Source organism: Poecilia reticulata, chromosome 19, assembly GCF_904066995.2.
Source record: "Poecilia reticulata chromosome 19, P_reticulata-male-v2, whole genome shotgun sequence".
Taxonomy (NCBI): Eukaryota; Metazoa; Chordata; class Actinopteri; order Cyprinodontiformes; family Poeciliidae; genus Poecilia; species Poecilia reticulata.
This window is the reverse complement of record NC_088848.1, coordinates 12,736,396-12,764,097: the sequence shown is the minus strand read 5'-3', so window position 1 is coordinate 12,764,097 and position 27,702 is coordinate 12,736,396. Positions and strand designations below refer to the sequence as shown.

Below are 27,702 nucleotides of genomic sequence, written 5' to 3'. Positions count from 1 at the left end.
TGTTTCCAACAGAGATTCCTTTAGGTGGGTTAGGCAAGTCACTTCTGCTTCTCTACTATAACTACTTCTGTATCCGTTTAGTTTCTACATAGTTCACTCATCTGCCTAGATCATCTTTGAAGAAAGTATGTTTTCACTCCATACTTTTGTTCTTGTTGACTCTTTTGTTAGAAATTCAGTTGTCATGAGAGAAAAGTTTTTTTTTTTTTGTTTTTTTTTGTTCCAAGAACACTGTGTTAGAAATGCACATTTGGAACTAACTTATTTCCTCTTAAAAATAATGGAAAGGCTGGATATGATTTATTTTTTGTACTTTCAGGATGCCCCCCCGAACCTAAAATACAATGTTATTTGGCCTTTTTGTGCTCCAGGTGTTTGTTGTTGATGCACCAGAGCATTTCGACAAATGCCAGGGAAAGCACAGGCTTGGAGTACCTATATGCCAACCAAACACGAACAAACACGAGTGAGACATGGACGCAAAGTTACATTTTAGCAATGGTAAACAAAAGAATGGAGGTGAAATACCTGAAAAAGGGCATGGCAGAAGATGCATACTTTAAAGTAATAGACACAGCTGGATGATATTGTAGAGTAAGATATATGTCAGCTATTTTATCTTCCTTCATTCTCTTTTCTTTTTGAAAATCTCAATGCATAGCCACTTGATGAAGTAAAAAAAAAAGAGCAAGAATTAGTGCAAATATTACCAGTTTCCACTAAAAACAATAAAAACAGGGAACTTAAGGCCAAAAGAAAAGAAAACCTTGGTGTACATGACTGTACACCACAGAGGAGGTAATGGACAACTGACAGCCGGCCTCACTTAGAGCTATCCCTGAAGTCCTGAGTGAACAATCGGGCTGGCTGACACTGCTGAGGTCCGACAGATTCTCTTTCATAGCAGCCAAAGACAAACACAGCATGTCTGTCTGCTCTATCAGCCCAGCTGAACACTGACAGCATTAGTCAAGCACCTCCTGCACAGCGCCTCCTCCCATAATTTACTGTGTGGGGTAGTTTCTGATCATGGCTGTCAATCACATCCTACAGCCTCTTGTCTCACTGATAACAGAGGAAAAGTGTCAGTCAGTCAGTCAGTCTAAGAGAGCATGGAGGGAATCCCATCGGAGTTCTGTCAGTACAAGATAAAAAAGGCTCATTTGTGGCTGTTAGTTGAAACATTATATTAATGGACTAGATTTTCCTGTTAGCTGAGGGTGTGTTGTGGTCTTACAAGCACATGTGACAGAAGGATCACGGGCTCAGATAGTGATAGATCTGATAGTGATAGATGTGATAGAAAGTGATGGATCTGATAGAGATAGATCGGGTAGATCTGATAGCGAATTTTGGTTAAAAAGAATAAAACCAGTGGATTTCAGATTGGGTTTGACAATAAATCAATAACGATACATATTGCAAACATGTGATCAATATCAATAGATACATCTGAAAGACTTTTCAATAATGTTATTGATCTCCGATCAAGAACCGAACATCATTCGGGAAGATGAAGGCACATGAAAACACCTTAGCCGCTCAACTTCTCATGGCCAGCTAATCAAGCTAGATGGTGTCAGCTAACTCACTAACTCTATGGTTACCTAGCAAGAATCTGATGAGCAACTTGCATAGTTTAAGGTTTCTGCACCGTGCCTCATAACTGTTTAAAGATTAAAAAAGAAAAAAAAAATGGCATGCAGTGAAATGAGAAAACAATAGCTCCAGAGGAAACTGTGGGTAAAAGTTTGGCAGTATTTAAGATATTTAAAACAGAAAACTAAGAGTTTCCTCCAGTGTATTATATGTCTGGCGGGCTACCTGGCTTTACTTGCCACCCCACCAGGCGAAGCGTCTTTTGTTTATTTTACATCGTTTTTTATTTTTTATACACTAGTAACAATGACAGTAAAGATAGATGAAGCCAGATGTACAGTTGATGACACCAAGACCACTGGGCTTAGCAAGTTTTCTGGGGTTAATAATAATTATCGATACTGACTGATATGAAACACTCGCGCCATGAAATGTTTTTCAACCCCAGTCAGCTGTAAAGGAAGACGGTAAAACCCTGTACCTGAATCTGCACACCTCCCCTTCGAGCCCTTCAGCTAATAATGTCCAGTTTATGTTTTACAAACAGGATCTCACTTTGCCTGTACCACTAAAGTTTATCAGCAAGAATGTCAAAGAGCAAATAAGTCATGCCCTTCACAAGAAAAAAAAAATGCCTCAAAAGAATTGTTACGTTTTCAACTTGAGACTCTAAAATATGAACATATGAGTGAGGTTAACAATTTAGGTTATGGATGAAACAATAAATCAACTGGAGACCAAATGTGGTCACCTTTTAGGCGATTTGTAAGTAAATGCAGCTGGTTTTTAGTCAGCAGGACTGATGGCGCAAACAATTGCAGCCTTATTTACTTAATTGATTATCATAATTCCTCGCCATTAACCACTTCTATCACCTTTTAAATCATTTGAAAACAAATATTGATAATGTAATACAAGCAAATATCCCCCTTCCGTACATAGGTTCTTAATGAAGGAAACTCAATTTTATTTGTAATTAATAATATTATAAAGGTGTTAAATATTAACCCAAATGAGGGGGGAAAAAAAACATGCGATGTTACAAGAAAAGACGCTGCCTAACTTCTATGGAGATGCATCAACCCTCCAGTCACCAGCCACTTCAGCAGATTACGTTAAAAGTTCTGCTAACTTGGAACCAAGAGGGGTTTCGGGAGAAATCAGGGAAGCTAAATCAATTGCATAAACATTCCTTATTTATGTTTTTTAATTTGAGCTTTTTACCTTCATCAGTTATTTGACATCCCAACTTTGTAAATGTTTGCAGATTAGTGGAAAAAGTTTTTTTTTTTTCTTTTTTTTTTTTTATCAAACTGAAAACTAAAGCCATGTAAAAACCTGATCAGGTGTTTATAGTCTATTATAAATTAAATGCAGTATTTTTTTTCCCAATAAATTAGCCATTAGAGCTTAATAGAGATTGCATCCCCTATTACCTTGTTGTATGGCTTGGACGAAGAAAAAAAAAAAAAAAAGCAAATAAAAGGAACAAGTTTACTTTCCACTATTAAACCTGTAAAAGAGAATAACTTTCAGCTCTGAATCTGTTTTATGTCGTTATTCTCTAAAGCAGTAGAAGCCGTTTTAACACAATAAAACTTAGCAATCCGGTGTCAACTACAGAAGCAATTATTCCAGACACTCGGGTAATTTCTTTGCAGCTGAGATAAAACTGTCAAAACATGTCTTCTTTGAGTAGTTATAGCAAGAGTTTCATATTTTGTGGGTGTGAGCAGAGACAACCAGACTGTCAAGAACGTCAGTTAACAGAATGTCATACTATTTGGAAGTATTTATGTGAAACCGTCATGGAGGGAGCATTTAAGAGTTTCATTAGTAAAACAGGAAAAGTCGCATCAGATATTTTGTAAAGAATGAACCACATGTTGATCGATTTAGGATTTCCAGTTAAACATAGAAAGGCAAAAGCCTTCCCAACCGAGGTGTTGGCATGACAATTCTGCCATGAGCAGTGCTTTGAGAAAGTATTTGTGTCATTCAATCATCGCAAACTAGAATATATACAAACGACATTTTCAGTCTCTACATGTGCGGAACTGCTGGAGGTATACTCTAAAGCAATTTTCACACTTGTTTGTAAAAAGGTTTGCTAACCGTGAATCATTTTACTTTAACATCGCAATTACCTTTTCAAATCGTACAATAGAATATATTAAAGGTTTTTGTTGTAACATAAAAAAAATTGTGAAAAAAAGACGAGGATGACAGCTTTTTGCGAGGGTCTTTAAATGGAAAAGAAATTAAAATATGAAAGGACCAATGCAATAAATTTGAATATTATTCAAGAGCTAATTTCTTTCACTAACTCAATTCACTAAGTGAAACACATTATATAGATTACACAAAGGCCATTCCTTAAATATGATTATTTTCATAAAGCTAATGAATATATGACATTTAGATCAATGGAAGAAACAGTTTCTATGCAAAAGTGTGGGTTCTGCTTAAAGGTTATGAAAGGTACTTTTAATCTGAGAAATAAGCCTCATCAGAATGCATCCTCTAGTTTATTGAGCATGACTGCGTATCTTTACTATTTATTATCTGTAATATATTACTTTTCCTTTGACGGAACTTTTAGCTGCAGTGAGTGAAATGATCACTAAATGTCAGGTGCACAAGATTGTTGCAGCTTTTATCAGCTGTCATTAGCCACACATTACTCCTGTGAATTCCTCAGTGTACTAAACCCAATTAGGAGAATGACCTTTTTTCACAGAAGGAAAATATGTTTAACTTGCACTGCAATTTTATGAAGACAATGGGTAAATACTTAAAAAGTTGTACTTAATATAAAATGTCATTGAATTTGTAAAAGGCTCCAGCTAGATTATTTTGTTCTTTTATATGCGAGTAAAGAGGCAAAAAGAAAAATAACAAAAAGGCAGCATATCACAGTTAAAAAAATTAAGGGGGGAAAAAAAAAATCATTATTTTTTTTTTAAAGGCATAGCTTTAAAGGCAGCTGTTAAAACACATATTCCGACTTCTGCAACCAGCTGAAAGTAATAGGTTTTCATGTGTTTCAAATTTTAAGTGTGCAACTTTTTACATGGTCTGCCGAGACCCCTAAATCTTTATTCATCTGTTTTCTGTATCCATCAGTGATGCTTGCTCAGTTCCACTGGGAGGTCGTGTGTGTGTGCAGTGTCAGGAGGGCCTCAGGTCTGCACTGCTATGCGTGGTTCCCGTTTTTTTTTTTTTTTTTTTTTACCTTAACATTGCACTTACAAGAATACGAGTCACAGCATAAAGTTCATTTTTTTATGTTTGTCTCATGAATATGAATGTGCATGTGTGTGTGAGTAAGAACCACACAGGGGTGAGAAACAGACAACCTTCTGCATGGTTGTTAATGTGATCTGCAAGTTTCCAAAGGGAAGACTGAGCCAGAAATCCCCTATCACAAAGCATTTTTAGCTAAATAACAATTTCTGTTACTTCTCAGAAATATCTGGCCTGACGACCTTGTCATTTATAGGATATTTTTGCCATCCAAAAGTATCCACGCATTTTTTCTAATTTTGTCATTTTGTTAGATTATTATTTTATTGTCATTTATAATTATTTTGGTGATATTGTATTGTATTTACTCATAGTTGTGTATGACTGTTTTTGCTACATTTTTACACATTTTGTTTTGCCTGTTGGTAAACAAAGCACATTTTTTAAAATAATAATAATAATACCAATAACATTCTACGTAATTCTATTGTATTTTATATGGATAGAGATTTTATCTCTACGTGTGAATCCCTAAAAGAATTGTTGTGGGTGCGAGGGTCTCATTTTTACCAAGGGTTCTTTTATTGGCATCATAAACTGATTTTTTTGTGTCAATGGAGTCAACATAAATAGCATAAATGGTTCAAAACACAAAACTAAACAAAAAAATAAATAAAACACTAAAAAGACACAAAGAATCACAATTTAAAATGGCTATATCTTTGGGAACAATTTTTGTATTCATGCGTGGAGAATCGAACTTTAAGAAGCAAAAGTTTCTACAGAAGTCTAAGCACACTTGAACACACTTCTCTGAGATTCTGTTTTCAGCAACCCATGCTGAGATTGCAGGCAGGGAGGCAACCTGCAAACCAACGCAAAAACCGGTGGGAGTCAGCCAATTAGGTTTACTTCAAACAAATATAAGCAATCAAGCTCAGACTTTCCAGAAACTGAATATTCAGTCGGAGCCCAGTGACTTAGCTGTTAAAGTGTGAAGCCGTTTTGTCTTTGCTTGTCGTCTTTCTCAGGTGCCAAAGAACCTTTGCTACGGATGAGGCGTAGTTAGCATCTGGCGTTTCCACTCTGTCTCAGTTTTTCCATTTGTCATTCTGCTGTAAAAGCCCCTAACCGTCTCCCCCACAAGGCAAAAAAAACACAAACAACAGACCACTCTTTCTCTCTTTTGTTTAAATATAGCCCCCACACTGAGCATAAATATTTGAAAGCCCTGAACGTGGAATTCGCAAATGACCACATGAACACCGCAAGATTATTTGAAGTCATTGGGGAGAACATCTTTTCACAAGCTTCGAAATCGTCAAGTTTTAAATCATTTACAAACTGGATTTTCCTCCTTTACGGTCAGTGAGAACAACAACAGAGTATGATTGCATTTAATGGTTAGAAGCCCATTTGAGTAGACTCCAGCTGGGGGAGTTTGGCAGTCTGCTTGACTGTGATACACAGCCGCTCTAGAGTCCTGTCAATTTATGAGAGTCTTTAAGACCAGAAGGGGAGGTAAATTTACAGATGATAGTGGCATTAGCCACACTTCTGGTCCACCCTACTTTGATCACTAGCAAGAAGTGTCTTCTGAAAATGACAACGGCTGAGCACTGTGAAAAATGTCACATGTATTTATTTATTTTTTCTCTCTCTCTCTCTCTCTAAATGGTCCTGGCAGCTGTGCCTCCAAATTTTTTGCCTACTTTAACTGTCACGCAATAGCTGCAGTGATGTACTGCAATGCCTGCCCTACATTCACGTGTCGTCTATTGTTGAGCACCAACAACTAGGGCCCTCCTCCTTAATATGCCACTCAGACGAGTGTAAAAATATGTCGGCCCCTCTTTATAAGCACCTTACTTTACTTCACACGGTGCTCCTGCAAACGCGATAAACCAGGAGAGAAAATGACGAGAATGGCAAACTAAAGAAATAGAGTCAGAGGGAGACAAAAAAAACTGTGCCTCTTGAACACAGCAATTAATCTATTAGTCGCAGTGAATCAATACTCTCCGCCCAGCTTGGCAGGCTGACAGCTCTCAGGTGTAATTAAAATTGTAGCTATTGACAAATCAAGATGGATGGAGCACTTCTTGGCTGCTCTGCTCGGCTTTGTGGGAGTGATTCACGTGCGAGTGTGCACATATTTGTGTCTGGGTGTGTTACCTAAAGCGTAAGTGTCCTTGAGTTGAAGTCAAGCACAAGTGATGCCACGGGTCATAGCCCAGCATCCGGACCGCCATCTCACGGCGTCACCTTCCATTATCTCCGGGTTATTCCCATTAAATCAACTGCTAAGAGTGTTAAGTGATTTGGTCATGTGTGAAGTGCATCCATGCAAATGATAATCAAGATGTTAATGCAACTAATCCAGATGTGGGGATCTGTTTGAAAGTTATAGGTGTAAGGAAGGTTGCGAAAATTCTGCCGAGGAAGGAAATGAGAAACGGAAGTGTCGGACAAAATCCTTTGATTAGCCTGCAGTTAATTGGTAATGCTAATATATCGCCTTTTCTTTGTTTCTCCTGCATGACTCCATCTGTCTTTTCTCTGACATTTGTGAAGTGCATCATCTGACAAGATCATCTCGCAGAGGTTGGTGTTTACATGAAGCTTGACAGGAGTCAGAAGGAGCTCCTCTGAAGCACCATCATACATGTTCGTGATCAATCCACGAATATCAGTTAAGAGCATTCCTCTTAGAAACGTGAGACGCCTTTCTTCTGGCGAAGGAATGATGCCTTAAATCTCTTGAGGGTTGGCTTTAAAGATGGAGGAAAACGTGGAAGGAAGGAACAATATTTTCTCGATTTAGGAACCATTTTCAAAGCAGAGTCAGAGTCCTATTAAACAGAAGATAAAATATGAATTTTATATAACACACGACATAAGTCAACGTTTGCCCCTGATGTTCCACTGAAGTTCAACTTTTATTCTTTAAATCATTCTGTAGTCACTAATTATCATTTGGGAAAACAAGTCATATAGTGTTATTATTTCTAAAACTATTTCAAAGCTTTCAGGCTTTTAAGATGATGTCTCCATCACCAGTTATGGTAAATGTTTCTAGAAATTAGACGTGCCTATATATATATATATATATATATATATATATATATATATAAATAAATTTCAGAAGTGCTGTTTTTCCATTAAATGAGAAATGCACGTATACCAAAAATGCAAAACAAACCTTCCAGATCTTTATTTATAATTACTTTTGAAAGCTTGAAACATTCATAGAATCTTAATAACATATATGTTGAAGTTTTTGGTTCTAAGTTGACAAGAAAAGGTGAAAGGCTATGAAAATTGTACATGTCACTATATCTATCGCAATAATTGCTGCGTGACATTTCCAAGTCTGACTGGTTGCTTGCAGTGAGGAATGGGACCTTTGACATGGTCGTTCTACGAACGCAAACCTTCCCCGTAGATTTCCTTCCTTCAAATGGCAAATATCCCCTTCACATTGTCTGACACCTTAAACTTTGGACAGCTGGTTCATTTTTCTCATTAACTGTTGGCATTAAAGTGAGTAAACAAGAAGGTTAGCAGATAAAAAATATGGTTGGCGCTTTGAAAAGAAATTCAGCTGAGATTACTTTAGATGCAGCTGTCTTATGTGGGGGGATTAGGGAACCTCCTGAATCAAAATGTGAAAGCGCTAGAAGGCATGAACATATTCAGATCTCGGCAAACGACTGGGTCTGAGACATCGCGTCTGAAAATAGAAAACAATTTCAAACCCAAATGAATAAACATAGTAATTTCTTCCATAATGTCTGAGTAATAGCTCATAGCATCAAGGGTATCCACCGAATGCATGTGGATGCTGGAAGCAGGAAAAGTCTCACAGTTCTCTTCATTCTGTTATTGTTATGCAGAGCAAAGAAAAAAAATGTGTTCTCTCATCAAACCAAAGCATCACACAAATCAAAGTTAAAGCAATTACAATCTTATTCCACCCTTTCAAATGGCAACAGCTGTTTCCTTTGGTCAGAATTGCAGCATAATTGCACACGGTAGCATATGGTTATGGCTGATTAATCCTACTGGGGGTGAAGGCCCCATTATTCCTAGATGGGATGGGTAAATAGGCAGCAGAACCAAGTGTTGGATAGAAATGTAATGGGATGGCAAGAAAGGGAATGGGCCTTTGATGAGATGTCTGTTAAAGATCGTCAGAATCGATCAAGCTTTCTACCATCCCCTTATAAGCCATTAAAACCGATCTTGTTGTCATCCAGGTTCTCCAAGATGGAATCATGACAATCTATTGCCAAACTGCGCAGAAAATACTGCCAGTTTAACATGAATTTCTCTTCAGGCACAAAGCTAATGGTTCTGGAAATGTAGAAATTCACGTTCCTCTGCAATTTGAGCTGACATTTTCTGCTCACGTCACTCCAGAGCAACTTAAAGCTCCAGTAAAGCCCACTGCGTCGTAATATGTCGGAGGTGCGAGTGTTGAGACTGCTTACTGCTCTGTTGGCTTAAACTGACCAGCATTTCTCTACACAGCTACAATTATACAGCACTCTGTCACACTAAAAACCTCCCAAAAGGGACAATTACAGAGTTCAGAGGTGGTTCTCAAAGCCACCAGTCATTCTCGGCACAAAATGCCTGGCAATCTAAGGCTTACTCTCATTTCCATCTCGCCAAAGGAGGGATCATGACGGTAAACAACCCTTGAGTGATGCTTCCCATTTGTGTGCTTTAGTACGCTTAATATTCCACCTAAACGGCTGAAGTATGCACTTGCATTCCGAGTAATGCAGAGATCAGCGTGGAGACACAACTGCACAGTAGATTTGGAGAAACGATGTTACAAACTGGCCACTGGATATGAGTGGTCAATTACCTTATAGTTGTAGCAAGATGTATCGCCCTTCATGTGTGTTGTCACTCAGCTGTCTATCATGGACGAAAATTGCACTAACTGAATTTTTCCCCGGATTTAAATATACAAATTCAGCTCTTAGGGACACTTTCTGAAACAAAACACAATACTTGATACTAGTGTGAGACCTGAGAGCCATCTTTCATTCCTTTTTAGGTCACCCGGACACACATTTGGCTACAACCTACAAAATTATTATATCCGTTATTCTTCTTCTTGAAGAAGACAAACTGGATGAATATATAGGTAAAATCAATTTAAAGGCTCTGCCTTAGGTCAATACTGAGCAGAAAGGTTAATACTGAGAACAAAAAATGTTTTTGCATTTGAACTACAATTAGCAACTTATTTTCTTCATGTATTTGCTTAGGTCTTCTATGATTTCCTGCATCTGTGGGGAAAAAATATGTTAAGCTGTGCTCATTATTGTAGAGTTGAAGAACTTTGTAAGTCAAAACTTCAAAATCTAAACTCAATTGAGAATTTGGGAGTTGTGTGGCTCAGTGCCAAATAAATAAATAAAACATTTATGGCAAGACATGCAATTACAGGTGCTTTAACAGTTGTTATCAATTATGCCTGAGTTTTATCTATATTTTCCACAAAATGGTAAGAATTTTAGTCTGCATATGTGCACTGTCAGTTTGGCAAAGTGTAGAGGGAGAGAGTTGGATACAAATGCGCACCACGCTTAAAAAAAAAAAAAAAAAATTCAAAAAATAATACCTAAAAATTACGCACCATTACAATGTCTAATGCCTAATGAAAATGCTGACAATTAAACACTGCAGTAGACAAGCTGGCTTCAATATATTACCTGCCAAATGCAACCAATTATCATGGTTATGTCCTTAGTTGACTCAGTGCTGCTGGTGTTCTCTGTAAAAAAGGATTCAGAAAGGCTCCATATGTATTACATTAAGAACTGGTAGCATGAAGGACATTGGTTTGGCTTACCTCAGCAGCATATATATCAGCCACAGTAATGTGACAGTAAAAGTGAAATGTTCCATTAGAAATACTTAGCTCACCTTTCATAAAAAAATAAAAATAAAAAAAATAAAAAAAAACATCAAACCTAGTTAGCATAAAGCAACACGCAAATGGCATCGTCTTTCTACTGATGAAAGCCTAACAATAAAAATGTGGGATTCTCCTAACAAAACTGAGAGCTGTAAATAAATGTACACAAAGAACAAAGCTTCATCTTTAGAAGAGCATTCTTCAAACGGAAAAAGAGGCCTTTCTTACCCAAAAGAAAAATGTAATGGATGTACACATGTAATGCAAGCCACACATGGCATCGTAATCGCAGAACAGGTGATCCAGCCTGTCCAAGTAAATGAAGCAATGCGCCGACAAATGATCAAACAGGCTGTTTAAGCACATGACGGGGAAAAGGAAAAGAATCAGCAATCCGATCTATTTGGGTCAGGGTCCTAATTAGGATGTATGGCAGAACAGCAAAATCTGCTTTCACTACAAAACTCCAAAGAGAACCAAGGGGGATGCTATGTTTATTTTTATTGTTGTTTTTTTTGTTTTGTTTTTAAATGGACTGACATGAAGCCCAGATTGTTTTGAGTCTTGCTGGTCATTCGCTAACTCTGACCCTGGTCGATTTTAGAGCACAGTGACAATTCCCAGGAAGCCGTACTGACCTCTTTTCTCAGCCTCAGAGACCACATTAATATCCATGCAAAGACAAACAGGACAGCTCTGGCAAACACTAACCAGACCTCTTTGTGTCATGTTCCAGGCAGCCGAGCATAAAAATGAGTGGAGTTTAAAAGAGACTGTTCATGGCCAAGTTTGCCTAAGTACTTAAGTTCTTACTCTGGTCAAACTTCCCGGGCTGCGGAACTTTTAGGGGAGGAAAATTAACGATAAAATGGAGCAGTTTTAAATCTGCTTCCTTTCAGATCAGACTGCCTGTTCTGAAGTTATGGAAGTGGCACTTCTGCGAGCTGGACCGGTTGAAAATGTTCAAATCAAAGTTTATAAAATGTACCATGGGTTGAATGAAAAAAAAAAAAAACTGGCTGGCAAGGCAATAAGAGTGGAAGCAAATGAAGTCATCGAGCAGATACAGATGGAATGGTGATGATAATGTCTCATCATTGTTACCTTGCTGTAACGTCTGAGGAGGCAAGAGTTTCTCGTGGCACCAATTGTATTTTATGACTAAGGTAAAGTGACCTCATCTTAATTTGTTGCAGTAAAGTATTTGAGACATACAAAAGTTACAAATTATACAAAGAAAAAAGCCTTAATACCCCCAAAAAGCAGCTGCTTTACATGAGGTAAATCTTGCTTTTTAACACATTTTTGCAGTTCATGTCATGAACATAAGGTAATGGCATGTTATTTTTATTCTGGCTTGTTTGGGTCCCAAGTCATACCCATAATCAGCTTGTCAATACACTAAGCAGAAATCCCACCGGCAGGCTGTTTTAGGCAGGGTGATGGAGCAGCTGCTGAGATTGAGATCAGCTTGGCATTGATTGGTGGTTGGTGGGGGTTATGCAGACAGGCTGCTTCAGATCCCAGTGAAACATGAAATGCAATACAATTAGTCCACCCACAGAGGCATGTATTTAAAAGGATGTCAGATGTGGTGACGAAATGTCTTTTGTCACCATGCCCAAAACTAAAATACACAAAATAAAACTTAAACCTGGGAAAACGATGCTGTTACTAAATAATTCAGTTGGTAATACGAACAGCCAAGATGGACCAAATTATCACAGTAAAATTAGAATACTGTAATCTGAATTGGAGCACTTAAGCCACCCTGCCTTTTTCTGCAAGTTTAGCTCTAGGTTTAGTTGTTCTAGTTAGGAGACTGGACTAGTCTCCAATTCCCAGGCTATGCAGGTATTTAAAAGGTCGGTTTCAAAATTCACTGAATTGTAGAGTAACAGCACATCTTCTCCTGCCTACATTTGTGAAATGTTACTCAACTCCGTGTTGTCTAAAGTAAAGGAGATGATGTGTTGTAATTTCATTGGAGAGGTCATTTCTAAAACGTTTCACTCCTGCAATGTGAGTCCATCCAGGTGTTTTGTGGCAAATACGAGATGGTCCTTTCGGACTGCTTTAGGTTTTCTTCTGTCTTTGGCCATTTTTGCTCACTGTTCTGGGATCTTTTGTGACCTCCTGGATGAGTTGTTGATTCACTCTTGGAGTAACTTTGGTAGGTCAGCCTTTCCTGGGAAGGTTCAGCACCGTTTCTTTCAAGGGTATCAAAATCTCATAACACCCTAGTCTATGTGATTTATTGCTTACATTTGCAGACAGCTATATTTAGAGAACAAACTCAACAAGCGGCTAGATGAAACGTTACTATATTTCACCTTAAACACAGAGTGGACTCTCATCTGAATTAGATAATGCAAAATGGCATAACAAATTACATAAGCTCCTATTTGGCTGTGTGTTTTGGCATAGATTAAACGTTAATTAGGTTTAAGACAGAGACGCTTTACACAAATTCACACACTTCTATTCTTGCATCTGTTCTCATCTTAGACATTTACTCAGCTGACGTAACATCTTCACACAGGAAAAAAAAATGGAGAAAAAAATAGGAAAGCAGAGGCAAGATGAGCTTAACACCCTTTTGCCACACGCAAGATAAGAACCAGGTTTAAGCACATACACAATGAGGCAGACATTTAAATGACCCCTTTTGCAGACACATGAATAGCAGCGGGGCATACATGTAGTACTAGAAAAGCAGGTTGATTATGAACCGTTTCTTTCATATCGGAGAATGTGAAAGACGATTTGAACAGTGTTAACAGCTATCAGTAGTTGGAAGTTTACTCATGTGGTCTTCAGATTCTTTCATCCTGGGGCTTTGCCTCTGGCCTGTGCCAAACTAAGCAGGGAATAGACACCAGTCAAGTGATTGGAGAACAAACATAGAGAATGTGTCAGATCAAAAGCATGTATATTTTTAACATCAAGATGAGGATATCGCTGAGAATCTGTCAATATGTTGACACCTTCCACCTCCTGCTCTTCCTTCACTCTGTCACATAATCGCACCTTTGTAAGTGGCATTTCCCACTCTGGCACATCTGTAGTTAAAATCAATCTTTTCACATAAGTGTTCGCCATTTTTTCTATTGGATTTCTTGTAATTAATCTTCATTTCAACGGCAAAAGTACACATTTTCTCCACACACGGGGCACATTGTGTGCGTCCCATCAATTCCTGCGTGTCAGGTGGCACCGATAACACGCACCGAACACATCCTGCTGAAGTGCAACGAAACAGAACAGATCACCGGACTTCAGCTGAGAATAGTTTTATCACGTGCTTCTGAACAGAGCAGGTTTTAAAAGGCAATTCCATCCACTAACCAGATGCAGACAGAGGCGTTTTTTTTTTTTTTTTTTTTCATTTTCAAGGTAAATATTAGGAGATGTATTTCTTGACGCATTTTTGACAACACTGGTGTGCCAAGAAATCGGCTGTTCATTTTTAGGATGCCTTAACCCATTTAATCCCAAATTTTTCCCAGACATGAAAATATTAAAATCAGATGTCATTGATAGCCCTTTGAACTAATCAAGGGGAAATAATTTTAAAAATTGTGGAAAAATATGTGAAAAAGTGTGTTTTATGATCGGTCACAATTGTGACCGGTGGGATAATATGGTGTTCTTATACTAAGATGAGCTAAAAGTGCTTTTTCCAAATAGACATGATCATAATATGTGAACATTGTTTCTTTATTGGAATATATCTTCCCACAGCATTACTTTAGTGCAACATTTGCTCTGTAAAGTACAAATTTGACTATCGGTATATTCTAAACCAAGGTAAATTTGAGTGCTTGAGTGTTTATGCATAATTATATTGAACTTCAGTCAGTTATAGTGTCATCTCAGTAACATAGTTCATAAAGATAACATCTACAGTTGAGGCTTCATTTATATTTCTGAAAATTATGAACATTTGTCACACTGTCATATAGACTTAGACTCCTGGAGGCTTTATGTGCAATAAAGCCTTGAATTTCTCCAAGGCATGGGTGGTGCAAAAGCAACATCTCTGGAAACGATTCTTGCACTAACTGACCAGTAAGTGGCTTGGTCACATCTTGTCATAACTTGAAGAGAAGTGTCCATTTGAGATCTATTTCCATGACCTGCTGGCCTTGTACCAAACATTTGCATAAGATAATAAGCCACAACCCATGATGAGCAAATCGGTCATTCCTCCTACAACACATTTGTAAAATAATATCTGAAAGGTAAATGGCCTTTATCAAGTCCAAATGACCTGAAAATACTTTTCACCACATTTAGTCATTCACCCATTCACACACACATTCACACACTGATAGCAGTAAGCTACTAGATTGTAGTTACAGCTTCCCTGGCACAGTTTGACAGGAGTAAGACAGTCATTCACTGGCACCACCGGCTCCACTGACTACCACCGTCTGGCATGGTGGGTGAATTGTCCTCTTGATCAAGGTCACAACAACTGACACAGACAAAGTGGGGGTTCCAGCAGGCAACCCACCAGGTACAAGATAAACTTCAACCTCCTAAACTACCATCACCCTATTTACAAGTGTGCTTTTGAGATGGGCCACCACCACTTCTTGAACCTGATCATGACACTGAACCTTGAGGGGTTTAGGTCATGAAGGTCTACACCTCTCATGTGCTCATTGATCTAGTTGACATCAGTCTCTGTATAGTTCTTTCTCATCTTTGTTTCTACTATGAAAATATTGTTGTTTTTCTAGTGGATCAGCAGTTTCTCATCTTGTGTCGGAACCTCGTTAAGATCCTCTTTATTTTTTAAGGGTACATCAGAGAGACAGTTGTCCCTTCATCATAAACTTTTGCAGGTGGTAATAGAGTGCCACATGACTTATGAAAGGTCAGATTATCCTCTTTTCCCATGACCTGATCATATGCATTCAAAATCGGGCATGGGAAATGGCCCATTTTCCCCATATAGTCCATGTCTAAGCCAAAACTATCAAAATCAGTAAGGATTCCATTTTTCTCACAACTACATTGTTGTATGCTTTTTCTGGCCATCACTAAGTCCAACAGATCAAGAACCACACTCAAAATTAATCTTAAAAAGGAAGAAGTTAGAAATTCGAAGAATATGGTATGTATTTAAATAAGCTCACCTAGGTCAAACGTATTCTCCCACCGGTCACTATTGTGACCGTCAACATGTTTACACATCCTGCTCACACACCAAACTAATTTTTGTAAATGTAAAGGTGTATATCATAACTAGACACTTTAAAGATGACGTGCACCAAAAATCTTTGTTGTACGTTTATTTAAACATACATTACAAGCCTCTTCTTTGAGAGCTTTGTGGCAGTCTAATTCTCGCCAAGGTGCAACCAAGATATAATCGGCTATAGTCATATGATAATTTACTCTAAACATGTGATACTGCATAAGTATCCAAACACTCTAAACGTTCAATGTTTGCTGAACATTAACTGAAAATTTAATCAGGAAGCTTTTTAGAGTCCTTGAAAGTGAAAAAAATTTCTTGGTCACTATTGTGACCGGTGGGGTGAAATGGGTTTTAACAGAGGATAAACAACTACTCTTTTCAACATCCTGCAAAATCTATCAACTCTAGCTTGAACGTATCCAACCCTGCTTCAAATTCAAAACAACAAAGCCGAGCCACTTCACAAGTCCCAGGTCATTGATTCACCGGTAAGAGCTAAATATGCTGCCACAATAACAAAAAGCAACACGACCCACTCTACAAAGACCTTCTTCATTTTATGTCTCAGCAGGATGTGCTTCCAGTTTGAAGGCATTTCTTATTAGTCAAAAACACATTCCATAAGTGTCTTTGCATTTCTCTCAAGTGTTATGAAAACAGATGAATTGATCAGAAATTTGTGATTGTTTTTTGAGTTGGCCATACAGATTTTAGACAGTTCTAATCTCTTTATGACGTTTGCTACGGTCATAAAGAGATGTACAGCAATCAACACATTCTGTCCAGGTCTTTCCTTTGTGTGCATTCAATAAATATTTGCAGCACTGTAAAAATCCCTGCACTGTTATCTCTGACTTTAGTTTATAAATTTATGTATTTGAGAACATTTTTTATAATTTATTAATAAAAGCAGTTGTCACCAATTCAAAACACAAACTGACATACGTTCAACAGTAAGAAACTGCACCGTTTTCAGACTTCAAATTATACAAAAAAAAGCATGTTTTCTTCTTTTTCTCTTTTGAACAGCAATCATGTTTTAATGTAGGACGAGCTCAGAAATCAGAACTTGGTGGAATAACCCCGAATTAACCCTACATTTCAAACAGAGAAGTGTCCTTGATCACAAATTTAACAGACATAGGAATGCAATGGCTATTATGCATGCAGAGACTTTGAGTTCAGCAAGGACAATGCAGTATAATATTTTTATGCAAAAATATTTTTTACGTACTTGTTGAAACTGTCACTATGTCGTGATAATTGGATAAAAGAAAATAATCAAGCTCCTCCGCCTTCTCCCAGTGCTCCCAGTTCTAAATAGAAACAACCATCCAGAGCAGGAGGTGAGTCTTAGTGCTGTCAATCACCCATTATGTGGCGCTTCATGTGGTCTTAACACACTACAACAACATGGTGATAGTTTTAACCAATATGTAAAATATGTAACATATTCTTTTTAGAAAAGTTACAGACTGCAACTTTAATTTTGTAGGTAGCAAATGTGTGATTCAAGTTGACTGTGTGAAAAAAACAAAAAACAAAGCTTTACTCATGTAAAGAAAGAAATGATTAGATCTACCAGGATGCCTATAGAGTCTTATACTGTTGACTAGCATTAAAGCACTTTTTGTAGATTTGCGCCTACAATATTTTCTAAAAATCACATATGTTGAACATATGTTGAACAGGCAGGAGGCTGAGGAGCATCCAGAGCAAGAGCATCAGGCTGAGAAACAGTTTCTTCCCTTCAGCCGTCAGACTGCTGAACTCAAGCTGCACCTAATTCAGCTTCATCTCATAAATTATTTAGACACACACACACACTTTTTTAATATATATATATATATATATATATATATATATATATCACAAATTTCTTAATCTTGGACCTTAGTCTGAATTTCGTACCATGATAAGCAAAGGCGGTATGACAATAAAACATCCTTGAATCCTTCAATATTTTCAAATACAGCATGATCCACAACGGAGAAAAGCCAAAACCACACAAAAATATGAAAAACAACAGCTTTGCTCTGTCTGCTCAGCCTTCCTGTTATCCTCTTTGAGTTTCACACATCCTCTTGCAGCCTGAATGATTTGTAGCACAAATAGTTTCTTCACAGATAACATTACATCTGCATGGTTCAATTGAGTTTTGTAACAACCTTACTGATACACAGAATAGTTAACTTTAAGTCTTTTAAACTCAATGAAAGCTTTTACACCACAGAGTGTTGTCAGCACGACCTTGTGGCACTTGCGTATTGAACCCTCACTAATTGGAAAAAATAATAATAATAAAAAAATCTGATTTTTTTTTTTCTTTTCCTCAACCAGCCAGTCAGTGGTCAGGGCCAGTTAAGCAGAAAATTGACAGCCAATATTATTGAGCCTTTCTGGTTTTGGATGCAATTTCAAAGCATGGACTGCATATTCAATTTAGCTCAGAGCATGCATAAAAAAGGTAAGAACAAGGTCTCAAACTGGAAGTACCCATAGCTACCTTCACTCAATCTTATTGGGAACTGAAGTCAATATAAAATATATAAAATCAGAACCACTTCAAAGAGCTGTTGAATTGCTTTCCAGTGACAAGAAATAATAAAGACGTTTCTTTGGATTTGCTGCTATACAGGCCTTGGGTGGAAAGATTTCTCCCATTGAATGCAGAACAGTGAAACTGTGGACAACCCTCTGAGAAATCTATCACTGGACTTTGACCATGAGTTTTCCTGCCAGCCCTGAATACTAAAAACGATACGATGTGACCTTTTGCCAAAGCGCTGGCTGCAAGGATCTAGGACAGACCCAAACCACCCCCCACACTCTCTCTTTCTCTTATTTCTAAAAATCATTCCGGTAGCAGACAGCTGCTACAAGGAAACGAGATCCCAAGTCTGTCAATTAGAATGAGTGACAAATCAGGAGATTTGTAGTCTAGAGACGTCCACTCACTCCTCTGTCTTCACAAATCATTCATCGTCTAACATCAATGGAATCTTTTTTAGAGGCTTCTCTTATTTTTACTTTGCCCATTTCCACTCATATAACAAATAGATTATTTGTGTTTAGCATTCCACAGCAAGCAAACAAAGTAGTTCAGATGTAACCTAAGTGAATTTAGAGACTGGCTTTAACAACTTCTGTATACAGCCAATCAATCAATCCTCAATATCAGTGGTTGAGACCACGATATCACAATGACTTATAATTTATTTATTGTCATTATGTACTGAATGTTGCAATTTAGAGTGGGTGAGATGAGTAAGTTGGTGGTCTTTCTAAGGACCACCTGGTTATATAGTTGGAAGTGATAAAGAGGAGCAATTCAAGAGTTTATGCTTTAAATAAAGGTGAAAAGTGTTTGCCAACAGTAGGAAGTGTGATCTAAATAGGGAAGAACCAGTCAGAGTAGTTCTGGTTGAAGACATGAGGAGAGTTTATGTTCTCCTGCCTAGATTGTCTGAGACCGACATCTAGCCAACACAATTTCTTGATTCGTAGCTACTGCAGATAAACATTTGTGATATTTTTATGCAATATCAACTTCTAGTTCTCCATCAGGTCTAACCTGCCAATCCCATAAATCAGCATGTTTTTCTATGTGCTGTGACGCATACAAAAAATAAATAAATTGAGGCTAGTTTTTCAATAGATGGAATAGTTTTGAATACAACACGAAGAAATTACAATATATATATATATATATATATATATATATATATTTTTTTTTTATTTAACTCAAAAACTCAAGTGTGCCAAAGTACAGATCTGTAGGTTGTTGTGTTTATACAGGGAAACTGGTAGGAGTTTTTAGTTTGGATTACATTCTTGAATAGGAAGAAGATGAAAAACTTTATCAGTGTCTGGCCAGCCGATGACCGATCACAGATAATCAAGAAAATTTAGTTTTTTCTCCAATTAATTGGTTTGTTTTTTGTTTTATCCAACCAATTTAGTATCAGAAATTGGAAATTGACTTGACCTACAATTATTACCGATATGTATGACATTTGATAATACTGAAAAATTGTCCTGATACAAAAAATAAATATTAATAAAAGTACATTTCAGGTCATGCTATGACTCCAGCTTTAGGATATAACTAAGATTTCCAGGAGCGAGAAACAAACAATGTAGCACTGAGCCACCATACAGTGAGCAAGTGACACCAGAACCTCCTCCACAATGAAGGGACTCGATATTTCTGCACCCAGCATAAAAATGTGCTCTTTTGCTGCTTTAAGTTTATCCTGAAAAGAAAATCAAATGCAGCTGAAATATACAATCGAAACCAATATGACTGCGGAATAAAGAGCTTTAATAAATGTGTTAACTTCATCTGTAGAGATTCAAATTCATTGTTATTTTTCTAAAAACATGGTCAGACATCAGAATAAGATAAAGTTCTTTGAGCGGTTCTCTTTAATTGACTATACTCTGTTTGATGAATAACATCATGAAAAGACAAAATGTCACAAAGATTGCTCCTCTTGGAAATCTGTTTCTCTTAAGGTGCCACACAGGAAATGGCCACAAATATATTTGATTGTGTGCCTTACGTCTTTTGTGATAAAAATGCATTCAGTTTTGCATTCTTCTAGTCAAGCGCTTCACCCAGACAGCATGTATTTCATTACAGCAAAGCATTTTCAAACCAATCTCCAGAGATTCAAATTTGAGAAGTCATTCTTGACTTCTAGTTTTCTTTTTTAATCAGTTTTTTTTTTTATGCAAAAGCTAAAAACAGACCATTTATTTGAACAATTGGCCAACCTCCCAAGATGAAAGGGACTTAATCTGAGTGTCACACATCTGACAGAAATGAAGTTCGAATAAAAGTTCAGGTTGAGCTAAAACGTCTCCATCGAGATCGGCGGGCTTTGAGTGACATAAATGTCAAAGAACAATCACATGCTATGCTACATGTTCATGTGTACCATAAGCACACAACAGAATCCTCACTGTGATGATTCACTGGAAAAGGGAGGAGGCCAAAACGTAAACGCTGTGTGAAAAACTAAGTACACCTTGCGGCTTCTACCAATTTATGGACTGATGATAAATGCTGATAACCACCTCTATTAAAAGCCAAAGTTTTAGTTTTTTTCTGCACTGGCCACAATGTCAAAAGGATAACTACCAGCAATAATCTTGGAAAACTATTTGTTGCTGCTGAGACTCAGAAGGGTTCTGAGGTACTTATACCTAGTTTGGCTAATTCCAGTTTCTCTTTAGGAATTATGACCAATATAATAAAATTTTTTGCCTTCCAGCCATGAGTGACTTAATTACTTACATTAGGAGCAGTGGTGCTGTTACATGCAATAAGTGAGTGTAAGAGCAGCTGTGAAGCAAGGTTATCCTGACATAAAGAAAAGACAACTTGATTATGTAACTTAGCATCTGGTTTAGTATGTATTTTGCAAAAAATGGAAGCCTCAGCTTAGATTTCTGCCAAGGTATCAACATGTAATGGAAAATACAATTGCCGATTAAATAGCTTCTTACGTTTGGGTGCTTTGTGACTTTCTTTTGAAACACCACGCTGATACTCAAAATAGCAAAGTCGGAGTCATCTTCATTTAATAACTGAATTTAAACAAAAGATATTGTCCCCAGCACGACTTGACAGTGCTACTTAGCAGTCGGAGCCAATCAAGCTGAAAATCTGCCACTACCTGGCACCGAAGTACGTCTCTTATTCTCATGATTTTTAACTATTTTAAAGCTATTTAAAATACACCAGTTCTACTGGAAAAGATAAAGATTATTCGAAAATAAGAAAAAAACTCTTTAGTCAACCATTTCTCTGATTAGAAAAAAAGCAATTCAGGGTCAAACGCGAGTTCGTTTGGACAAACTGGGACATGCAAGCGGTTAAGAAATTTTGTAAAGAACTGCTCAAAATTACTGTAGCTAAATCATTGTAGCTGGTAAAGGTGCTTTTACAAGCATATAATAATGTGGATTTTTTGTTTCAGGTGATATTAGCCCGTAATTGTGTTATAAATCAATATCATTTGGATTTTTATGTTCTTGTACACTTGTAGAATTAAATAGCCGCGTAACCTGCTAAAGACCACTGCATTGTCTTTTTTTATTATATACTAGAACTGAGAGGGTGCACTTTATTTTTAATATGACTGTGCTTTCCCCAACTTGACAGTTGAATATGGACCTCCTCTGCTGCTGCTCTAACATCTAAAATAGATTTGTGAGTTAAAACAAAACCAGCCGGCAAGCCCAGCATTGTGTTGGCTTCAATTCATCAAATGAACAGACATTAAACACATCTATAGTTATCACTTTAAACAACACGTCTGGAGTAAATTTAGACGACGCACAATTTAAGGGAAGCTAAAGGTTGCACTTGTGTCAAAAACCAGACAGAGTTTAGGTAAGCGTCTTTGTTTGAAGCACAAAATGCCTTACGAATGTTGATTTGAACATCAAAACCGCTGACAGTTTCAACTGTACATTTTCCAGCCACGAGACAGGTTCTGAAATATATTTATCAGAGCAAAGACTTTTTTCCTCTTCCCTGCTGCGCACAATTATGATGAGTGACAAGATCCAACATCCAACGTTAAGGCACAGAGGTTCATCTCTCTCTGCTCAACAAGCCCTAAAGGAAGTCTTCATAGCCCTTTGGTCTGATGAAGGCCATTCTCCCATTGTAAAAAAAAAAGAAAAAAAAAAAAGCTGTTTCAGTGGACCGGTCATTAAAATGTGGCGGGCAGCAGCCGACACGTCCGTCCAGAGGCATGCTACTCGCCTCATCATGTTCTTTAATCATAGCGGAAAGAGAGCAGCCCACACCGGGGTCACTTTCAACGAGCCACACTCTGAACGGTCTGAAGAGAGTCCAATTAAATCCAACATTTTCTGACCCAGGAGCGACTATGTAATGGGATCTGAGGGCCACGGCTCGATGGTCCAAGCAGAAGGAAAGTGAGAGTGATTGGCAGCACTTCATCCCTGACGCGATCGATCACGTGCGTCTTTCCACGCCCTTGCCCAGCCAAAAAAGAAGAAGAAGAAGAAAAAAAAGCATACAGTAAAAGCCTTCTACCCAGGCATGGCATGTTCCTACTCAGGCTGCTTGGTTAAACAAGCATTCATAGGGAATGAGGGCAGAAGATATCCATCCAGGAGAGAGGCAGCAAGTAGAGATATAGTTACAGAGTGAGAAAAAAACAATAATGTCAGGACTCTTAATCCCTGGGACACCACTAGTTATCAATCTCCTGTAAATGTCAGGCACCGGGATATGGCCTCATGAATGATGGATATCTTCTGTGTCATTTTTTTCTCATCTTTTTCTACATTGTATTATTGAGTGAACCGCAGCCAGAGCCCAAAGTCTATCTTGAAAGGTAATACTCTCTCCTTGCAGTCGAAGCAGCACTTGAATTCCAACTAACCTAGAAGAGGAGACTTGGAACCACAGAAAACCAAAATAATAATAATAATTTTAATCTCAATGGTGACATGTCAGTGTCACCCAAAAATGTTAAAAAAAAATTAGGGTTCACAACATCTGCAAAAAAAAAAAGACAATGTAACACAGATGTGAAACGACAATATGAAAGAGATTCCATCTCACACTCTTCTCTTCAATCATCATGACCTGACCAATTTTCCTCAATTTTACCTTATTGGTCATAGCTCAAGGTTGGGCATAAAAAGTAGAGAAAAACCTTTAAGGTGACAAAACATTGGTTTGTAGTCGTATGCATGGCACATGCAATATTTTCCCCTATCAAAACATTGCTATTAAAGCAGTCCTTTGCAATTGTGATATTGCATATATTGAAAGTGGGTTTTATGTTCATTTACCGATGCATTTATTGATCAGTTTATTGATTTATTGATGTATTTATTAACATTGGCTCATATATGCACTACTCCTTTGTGACCACTGGACCAATCTACTTATGGCTATACTTCCAGCAATATAATGCACCATTTCATAAACCTAAAGTTTATATTCTGTTATCACAGTGTACTCCAAAGTCAGCAGATTGTAATCAGATACAGCAGTTTTGGGATGTAGTGGAATGGAAGATTTCCGACACAGATGTGTGGCTGACCAATTTTCAGCGACTGCGTGACGCCATCATTTCCATATGGATCAAGATGTCCGAAGAACGTTTCAGGCACTCAAGATACTCATCCATCCCTGATTTAGAATGTACATGACTCCATAGAAATTGGCAAAGTGGGACAATTGATAGAACTTTTGTCTTGCAGCAAAAACGTCCTGGTTTTGAATTCCACCATTCCACCAACTCTGCGTGGAGTTCTGCACGTGTAGGTTCTCTCTGGGTACTCGGGCTTCCTTATGCAATCCAACAACATTATGGTTATTTCAGTTGGCTTCTCTAAATTTTCATAGTGTATGGGTGTGTCTCTGTGTTGTCCTGTGGTGGACCAGCAACCTGTCCAGGGTGTACCTCTCCTCTTGCCCAATGACCCTGAGATAGACACCACCTACAGGCCATGCCATGGTATCCAGGTAAAGAAAGTGGAGTAACCACAAGAGAGCAACAGCAGAACAAATGATTGCGTTTAAGATGTTCTCCATGTTAAACTTCTAACCTTACAACCATACATCAACAAAAACAAGTTTTTCTTGTCATACGCAAAAAATCTGTGGATAAAAATAAATAAATAAATAAACCCTAGAAACTAACACCTTGCAGGGATGTGACAGCTGCTTTAGAGAAAATGTTTGCAGGAGACTCCCGTCTCGCCCTGTGTTCCCAGTCTCTCCACAGGAATATTACAAGGATTTTAGGCGGGATTTTGATCCAATTCTGTCATTATACAAAGAGTATTGCTATTATCGAGAACATCAGAAAATCATTTACAATTTACACTTAGCAGCTGAGTCTTTCTCTGACCTCTCTTTCTTATTTCAAGCGTTTATAAGCCCCAATCGCTGTTCATCAGTTGACAGAACCTGTTCGTAAAGTTTAGAATCCAGCGCACAGGAGTGATTAATTACTAATCCGCTTGGTCTTTTAACAAGACGTATTATTAAATCTATTTAAAACTAAGAAAAGTTGAGGATTGCTGGAAAAGTGGTAGAATAAACCTCTCAGAAGGTATGATTTGACCTCAAAGAAGTTTGGATATATTTGAAGTCCAAGTTATGAATAATAGGGGGGGTAGGTCAGATTTTTTATTTTAAGAGAAGGAGTGACAAGGGAATTACAACGCGAGTACAACAACCAAAGAACAATGACAACGTCGGAGCAACTGCGTCTCCACAACGGAAAAGCTTCCACATAGACATCCAGCAGAGCAGTAGGGCTTCACCACACCGGGCCTGATCGGCGCCGCTTCTTACCTTGAGCTGGCGTGGAGTGGATGAGAAAAGGAAGAAATAAAATCCATGTGGCGCGCCACATCGATCCGCTCCAGCGCTCCGCCAACATTGTTCCGAGCCGGCCGGAGCGGCCAACAAGTGCCAGGCGGACTGGACTCTGATCCCCCACCCGGTGCTGGAGACCCCGGCGCGGCTCCCCTGCTGCAGCTCTGTGGGTCCCTCTCCGTCTCGCTGTCCGTCGGAGCGCACCAAGCAGAGCGCACAGAACGCGGACTCGAGCTGCTGTTCAAATTCGGTCAGACAGTCTGTGTCTGTGTGTGTGTGTTTTTTTTTCTTCTTCTTCTTTTGGACAGTTCGAGTTCGCTCCACTTCCACAGACTAGGTGTGAGACTCAGGATGACGTTTCCTACTGAGCATCCTCTGAGGGTCCAAGTTTGAATCTCTCTCTTTCTCCCTCCCTCTCTCTCTCTCTCTGCACCTGTAATGACTGATGGCTCGCACACTTTCCCCCTCTCTTTACATCTTCCAGCTTCCTCCTTCCCTTTTCCTGTACACGCCAAACTTCGCCGGCTCACAGTAACTCCAGAGCAAAGAGCAGACTCTTTTTTTTTTCCCCCTTCCAGTGCCTCTGTCGTCTTCTCTTGAGAAGCTGCGGCGAGGAAGCCAGGGACACACTCCTGCAAAGTTCCTCTTCACGGCTCGCTGTCAAGGTCGCCAGTTCAGTTTGACAACAGCGCTGACGAGAAGTTCCGCAGCTCTAGGAGTGGAGGACGAGGGCGGCTGCTGCTGCTGCTGCTGCTGGAGGTGGAAGAGGGAGGCGGGGGGCAGAAGGGGTGGGGGGGGGGGCACTTCCGCGCAGTCACAGTAATGTGGTCTGTGCCCGGCTGCCGGTTCGTCTGTGTGTGTGTGTGTGTGTGTGTGTGTGTGTGTGTGTGTGTGTGTGTGTGTGTGTGTCGGAGACCGAGGAGGACGAGTCCTGGGTTCTTCATGAGGTAACAGTTGGATCCAACGAATTGGCATCGCAGCGCATGATGCCACCATGCGGTCAAGCGCAAAAGCACACCCCACCCACCGGACAACTCAAACACGTGCAGGACATTTTGAGGCTTTCCACGTCACAGACAAGGTGGAACACAAGAGAGATGTTTAAAGAACTTGTTTCCCGTTTGTGTTGCTATGATCACAGCTGGGGGATTTAGAATGCAAATGGTATAGTGTAGCAAACCCGACAGTTATGACTTACTCCATGACGACTCTGTGTGTAGCTGGATCATTAATTGAAAGGGAAATGTTTAAAAACAGTCATTCAGTCATTTATTATCTGAAAAGAAAAAAAAACAAAAAAACAAAACAGCTGCTTTTCAGTCTGACTGGATGCAGAGCATCAACAAATCATCAATCTTCAGGCCATATATTTTCCATTGAATTTTGGTTTGCACTTTGACTAGGCCATTCTAACATAAATATAAGTATGATTCATCTTTTATATCTGACCACATGAATGTTCTTGTTCTTTAATTGAAATTAAGATGCCCATTTGTAAGAGCCTGTGGCCCACATGCATTAGATGCTGGATTGGTTTACTTAAATCAAATGAATGGTTCATTACCTCTGCATAACTGACCTACTAACAGGATATTCATCCATTCATTTTATGTTGGAGCAGGGAGACAAAGCACTGGATGCTGTTGAGGGTAGCCAAGTTGGGGCAGTACCTTAAAGGGCATCAAGCTATTGGAACTTTAATGTAGAAAAAAATGATTAAATATTGGTGGTTGGTGTCTTTGTTCTATATAAAAATTGTACATATCAGCATTTTTCACCATTTTTAGCATAATACCACAGACATTTGACATTTTTACAACTTTTTTTAAGTTATACATTGCGTTGGTTCTCTAAAGTAATTTGGTGAAGTTCAAAACTGTGACAAAATTATATTAAAGAAATATGTGAATTATTTGGAAGTTATTGTTTTTACCATTTTATCGGCACAGTTAAGATTGATTATGCTGTCTCATGACAAGTTCAATGCCATCAATCAAAATAAATATAAAAAAATCGACTTGCTCAGTGTCGATTATATATATATATATATTGTTTCTGTATAATTTCAACATCTCTATGATCACGATTTCTGAATTTTCGCATTGCCTGTTTAAAATAAAATGTGGGGAAGGGAGAGGTGAGGTAGTGATGAACTGAGTCTCACCTTTGATGGTGAACAGAAACAGTAAGAGTTGCTCTGTTCTTCAGCAGCAAAAAAAAAAAGACATGTTCAAATAATTTAAACTATTTTCCAAAAAATATTTAAGGTAATGGGGTGGGAACAGTAGGAGAATCTAGGGGGTTTGGGTGGATTGAGCTGAA

General features: G+C 38.4%; 1 protein-coding gene across 6 annotated transcripts in view; it reads right to left on the bottom strand.

Annotated features, from left to right (window-relative positions):
* sdk2b (sidekick cell adhesion molecule 2b) overlaps nucleotides 1-26,191 on the bottom strand; it is a 308,341-nt gene extending 282,150 nt beyond the window's left edge. For 2 of the 6 annotated variants that reach the window (XM_081601024.1, XM_081601027.1), the window contains exon 1: nucleotides 25,357-26,189. In XM_081601024.1, coding sequence (XP_081457150.1) covers nucleotides 25,357-25,444 — 88 coding nt within the window. In that variant the 5' untranslated portion in view covers nucleotides 25,445-26,189. Of the gene's footprint in view, nucleotides 1-25,356 lie in introns of all 6 variants that reach the window. The other 4 variants (XM_081601026.1, XM_081601029.1, XM_081601025.1 and 1 more) reach the window with 4 other exon arrangements.
* Between the last annotated feature and the right edge of the window lie 1,511 nt (nucleotides 26,192-27,702).